At 43.6% G+C, this 6,000-nt stretch overlaps 1 protein-coding gene across 2 annotated transcripts in view; it reads left to right on the top strand.

The window, feature by feature from the left end:
* Positions 1-2,040: 2,040 nt before the first annotated feature.
* Positions 2,041-6,000, top strand: part of PHTF1 (putative homeodomain transcription factor 1) — a 43,505-nt gene continuing 39,545 nt past the window's right edge. Inside the window, exons 1-2 of one of the 2 annotated variants that reach the window (XM_007485161.3) lie at positions 2,041-2,836; positions 3,537-3,593. In XM_007485161.3, coding sequence (XP_007485223.1) covers positions 2,792-2,836; positions 3,537-3,593 — 102 coding nt within the window. In that variant the 5' untranslated portion in view covers positions 2,041-2,791. The remainder of the gene's footprint in view (positions 2,837-3,536; positions 3,594-6,000) is intronic. The other variant, XM_007485163.3, reaches the window with a different exon arrangement.

Genomic DNA, 6,000 nt, shown 5'->3' with positions numbered 1-6,000 from the left:
GTCTCTTATTTATTTATACCATAAAGTAGATAGATACAAATGTATATGAATCTTAAAAATGAAGGACCTCCTTGTAGTTTAAATCCTTGTGGTTTATTTAGCCTGGAACTTTTGAAAACTTAGATCTCCACCCACCCTCTTTTCTTACATTCATAGAAATGTATTTGTTCCTTCTGAACTAGAGAATATGGCCGATATCGGAAAAATTCCATGTCAGCTAGCTGAATTTCACCAACAAGATAATTTTCCAGGAGAAAACTTAGTTTGGGCATATGTTGTATTCATTTATGCTTGCTGCTTCTTGAATTGAGTTGGCAAAGTACAATGGAAGCTTCTTGAGAGCAGTTTGATTTTTCTTTATCACGAGGATATGGCATAATATATGCTTTGTATATAGTTGGGAGTGTAGGGCCTGGACCGGTGGCTTCATTGATATAGGGAACTCCTTGAATGAGGGAATAAAACGTTCAGGGTGTCTTTTGCAACCTATCTTATTTCTTTAGAGCACTAAGATTTGCCTACATTACCTCCATGTTTATCAGAATTGGAACTTGAACACCAAGTCATGATTACAAATCTGATTCTAGTCACTGCCAGGCAGGTAAATAGCTTTTAAAAATTGAATTGAATTCATAATGAAGATACATAAACACCAAGCATCTGAAAAGTTAAAAGTTCTACATTAAAATGTAAAATTTTGAAGTGTTGCCTGATGGAATTTTCTTTTTCAGACTCTAGTGACAAATAGTTGGTGTAGCAGGACTCCTCAGAAAAACTGTTAGTCTCTATCCTCTGGCTCAGAGTAACTGATCAGGTAACTCAGTTATTCTAAGCCTGTTGCCACAATCTATAAAAATGAAGCCAATATTTATATTACTGACTCATTGGATTGTCATGGAGAAATCAATTTGTAAACATTCCAGTGTTTTGCAATTATGAATTGTTGGTAGGTTGCCTTAATAGAACTCAAACTCCCATTTCCAATTCCACAGATCAGTCTCCTGCTTGAAGTGCTGTTTTTAACTAGCATTGAACACTAATCAGATGGGATGTGAAGATAGAGGATATGTTGTTATGATAGGAATTGCACATTAAAAAACAAAAAAAAGCAGCTCCCCAGTGCTTGCTTCCCAAATGCTCTTTTTTCACTTAAACCTTTCCCCCTTGTTCTTTGAAGTTTTTTAGAACCATTCAAGTTGTGAAATTTGCATTTTGAAGTTAAAATTCTTTTGTTGTGATTCAGTTAAATTGCTTTTATACAACTACATTAAAGAAGCTGTGGTATACTGGAAAGCAGGCTGGGTTTGGAATCATTAGAGATGGGTCCCAATTCTGGGTTCCCTGTTTATGTGACTGGGGGCAAGTTAATTTATAGGGGGGCCTCATGTTCCTCATCAATAAAATGCAAGGTTTTAACTTAAAATATTGTGTTCTTTTCAGTTTTCAAATTCTCTGCTCCTGTGCTCCAAAGAAATGTCGATTGTTATTTATCCCTTTTCTGATTCCTGATTGGACAGGAAAGTAAGAAGCACTTATATTTAAAAGTTCTTAAAAATTGGTTTAACAGAATGATTTAAAAAGCTACAACCTTGGCATTTCCCAGCAACAGCTCATTAAATTCAGTTGTCAGAACTAATGGATTAAGTCGACCCAAGCTTGTCATATACGTATCCTTAAGTTACCAGCCATTAGGAGAAGCCTCGCTGGATTTGGCCTCCCCTCGGTGGAGGTCTGCTAAGCTGTTCTCCCAGTTGGCCTTTTTAGCCATTCTTGGAGATGCCTTTCATTCTTCCCTGATTTAAGTTGCCATGCCAGTGTTCTTTACTTGGGGTCCACGAATCAAAGGGTCCCTCAACTTGAGGGAAAATGTAATTTCAACACACTTGATTTATTACAATTCTACGAATTGCACGTGCTTTAAAACATCCAGGGGCTGGAAGCATCTCTGGACTGCAGCAGGGGAAAAAGAGAAAGGGGTCTGCGTTCCGGCTCCGCCCAGCCCGAGCTCCACTCCTCTCCCCCAGAGGTACTAGGGGGGCGGAGCCGGCTTTCCCCACTAGCTCCGGAAGCCAGCGGGGCGGAAGCGCTTGGAGTGGCAACGTCGACGGGACCTTGGAGGCCCAGAGCAGAGTTAGCTGCTGGGACTTGACCCCCTGTCCCCGGGAGCGCGCTTCTGCTGGCTCCGGCCGCGCGGTTCGAGGGTCCCAGGTTTCCGGAGCAACCAACTCCCTACCTCCCCCAACCCCCCTAATCACCTCTCTTCTCTCCCGCCCCCCGCGGCGAGCCGCGCACGCAGGACGGCGGACGCACGCACGGCGCGGCCCCCTCGGCTGGCCGGCCGGCGGCTGGCAGGCGCGGGCGCCGCGGTCTCCATGGTAACCGCCCCGGCGGCTGTCTCCTCCTCTGGGGGAAGATGTGGCCTGCGGGCCCTGCGGCCGGGCCGGGGCCACTGAAAAAAGCGGTCCCGGCCGCCGAAACGAGGAGCAACCGGCACCCAGTGAGAGCGTTATTGTCGGAGAGGGTGGGGGTGAGGCGAGGCGGGCCGGGGAGACGGTGAGCCCCGTCTGCCGGTCCTCGTCCCCACCCGGCGGGCGCCCCCTCCCCCGGGCATCCCCGCGCGTCGCTGCCTCCGCCGTTGCCGCAGCCGCCGCCGCCGCCTCTCTCCGAGGCCTCGGGAGACAGGCCCAGGAAGGGAGAGGCGGCGCCCGAGCCCGAGCCCGGCAACCGCCCACCTCAGCTCACACATTTTACCCCAGCTCTCCGTGAAATCCCATTCTCTGGAGACACACAGATGGACGCGAACGAGAGAGATGCCATTTCGTGGTACCAAAAGAAGGTGAGCGTGCCCCTCCCCCACCCCCAGGTACTCTCCCCACCATCACCCACCCCTAGAATTCGCCCTCCAGCCTAGGGCATGACGCCCCCCCCCCCCCCCCCGGCTCTGGGTCTTACGTCTAGCTCTTCCATCTGAAATCTGGGATGACTCACCCGTTATCTCTGGCCAGTTGTCTAGCGGAGTGATTCAGGCCGCAGCCCCTGGCTGCTAGAATGGATTCAGTCCCTCATATCAATTCCTTCCAGCCTCCCCCTCCCCCCTCCCCCTTTCGGAAATCTCCGTTTGCTTCCCAGAAGTCTTACGTTTTCAGTCTTTCTCCTATGCTGTATTGCAGCCAATCTGTTAGAAATGACCTTCTTTAATGCTTTTTTCTAGTTTCCCATTTGGTAATTTTCTTAAGAAACTGGAATATCCGATCAAAATTCAATAGGTATGCAATCTGATCATTCCCTTTTAAAATTCAAACTAGACATGGAAAAATATTTAAAAATTTAAACCAAATTCTAACTAGTCATTAGGTTATATATTCTTGGAAATAATAGTTCTTTGTAACCCAAGGAAGCATGGATGTTTTCCAGGATTTTAAAAACTTTTTTTTAGTGATTTATTTTTTTCATTAGTTTTTAGAACCTTTTTTTGGTAGGATTTGGTTTAAATTTAATTACAAAAGTCATTTGAGCAACCTGTTTTTCTGTTTCAGATTGGAGCGTATGATCAGCAGATATGGGAAAAATCCATTGAACAGACCCAGATAAAGGTATGCTGGGTTTTTTGGTCCTGCTTCTTTCCATAGCTTAGTTTTTAATGCCTTAATGTGTGAGATATTCCACTGAAATCTCAGATTCAAAGGAGAATTCATTTTCTACTCCCTTAAATTGTTCCCTTCTCCAGAACCTGGAGTGACCATTCTCCCAAGTCACACAAGTTGTTGACCACATTGTTGTCTTGATTCTTATCTTCACCTCACTGCCCACATTCAATCAGTTACTAAGCCTTATCTGGTTTACCACTTAACACTGGAAGTCTCTGCTGATACTACTACCACCCTTATTTACCCTTCACTTGGATTATTTTAGTAGCAGCCTAACCCCATTTTCTCTCCTCTTCAGTCTCCTCCACAGCTGCCAAATATTTTTTCTTAAAGGTCAGTCTTACAGTGTTAACCTTCCTGCTCAAAAATCAGGAGTGGCTGATTATTGCTTCTATGATAAACACACACTCAAGCCAATGGTTATGCCTGCCACAATGTAGCTCTAGCCTATTTTTCTTGCCATGTCAAATACTGCTTTCCTGGTACTCTCTGTACCAGACAAATTTCATTACTGGCTGATTTCTTAAAGTCAGCATTTTATCATAGCCTGCCTCTGCTTTTGCCCATGTAATACCTCACACCCAGAATATAATTTTTTTCTTTTCTAACTCACTGTCCAAAATAGATCTGTCTTCTGAATCCCCTTATTTGTATAAGGCACCACTATCCTTCCAGTTACCCAAGTTTTTGGTCTCAGTCATCTTGACTTCCTCATTCTCCCTGACTACACAGTTGCCAAATCTTTTTGATCTCTGGCATCTGGTCCCTTTTTTGCACTTACCTGGCCCCTACGCTAATGGCTTTTACTATTCTAGCTCAGTCCCTTTCCCCTGAACTGTTTGCAGTAGTTTAGGTTATTCTTTTTGCCTGTAGTCTCATCCATCCTCTACCCAGCTGCCAAAGTAATACTCCCAAAGCACAGATCCAACCATATCATCATCTTGCTTAAAAAACTTCAGGGGCTCCTTAGGTCCATGTAAATAAAACCTTTTACAATTTGGCTCCAACTTTCCAGTTTAATTACACATTACTTTCCCTCTCATTTTTGATTTTCTGAATTTCTTCTGTTTATGTGCCTTTGTACAAACTATCTGTCTCTAGTGCCTGAAGTGCACTCACACATTATCACCTATACCTCTTAGAATTCCTTATTTCCTTCAAAACTGAGCTCAAGCCATCTCCAACATAAGGCTCTTCCTGATCACCCCCTTAACTTCTGATGCTTGCTCTTTAAATTTACCTTGCATATACTTTATATATATTTCTTGAATTGCTTAGTATATATCTGTTGTTTCCCTCAACTGAATACAAGCTCCTTGAAGACAAAGACTTTGATTATTGCTTTTGGATCTTCAATGCCTAGCACAACCTCATGAATGTATAGTTGATGTGTATGTAATGAATATTTGTTGATTTAGGTCAAGTCTTAGATCAGGTACCATTTCCTCTGGACAGCCTCCCTGAATCCTTCCAGGTAATGTTCTTTCCATCTTCAAAGCCCTTTCTTTGTGGTGTACAGCACTACATTTACAGATCTAACCAGAATACTCAACAATCATCAGCATTGTTTTGATGAAAATGATAGGAAAATTCAGAAGCTACTAAATAAAAAACGAGAACTCCACAAGATTTACCAGCAGGAAACTTTATCCATCTTTTAAGAAGGCAGTGTTTAATTCTATCAAAAGTAAAGTACAAACAAAATTTGTAGAGATGCCAGATTCTTGGCTCAGTAAGAAGGCAAATGGAATTCAGTTCGATTCTAACAGTAACAAACTAGTGTTTCTGTGATGTCCTAAAAGCTACTTATCAGCCAGACTTACGGTGAATCTCATCAGTGATAAGCACATAATCCTGAAGAGATGATGGACTGAACCCCACCATAGTGTTCTCAACAGACCATCATTAACCAATGCTGAAACCACTGACCCTTTACTTTAAGCCTGAAGTCTGTCCTCTCTAACCAGATTTCCAACTGAAGGAAGTGGTTTTATTGCCATGAGGCTCCTCTTGTGTGGCAAAGCATCTGGTGCTGATTCCATGCATTCTGGGAGAGCTTTATAAGGCAGGAGAACCACTGCTTATAGAAAAGCTGACTGCAGTCTTCCCTATTATAATGCAAGAAAAGATTATCTCCAAGGAGATCCAAAGATGCCTCCTCCATTGTCCATCTCTATAAAGGAAAAGGAAATGGGTTGTCTTCTGACAGTCACTGGGGAGGAAGAGATCTTTCTCTTAGTCATTGCTGCCAAGATCCTTGACAGAGTCCTCCTTAATTGACTCATCTTTTACCTGGTTGATGGGAACCAGGTGTGTTTTCAGAAAGGGCAAAGGAAAGGTTGATATGGTGTTT

This window comes from Monodelphis domestica, chromosome 2 (genome assembly GCF_027887165.1).
Source record: "Monodelphis domestica isolate mMonDom1 chromosome 2, mMonDom1.pri, whole genome shotgun sequence".
In the NCBI taxonomy this organism is placed as follows: domain Eukaryota; kingdom Metazoa; phylum Chordata; class Mammalia; order Didelphimorphia; family Didelphidae; genus Monodelphis; species Monodelphis domestica.
Note: the sequence above shows the minus strand (reverse complement) of the source record. Positions and strands in the feature narration are given on the sequence as shown.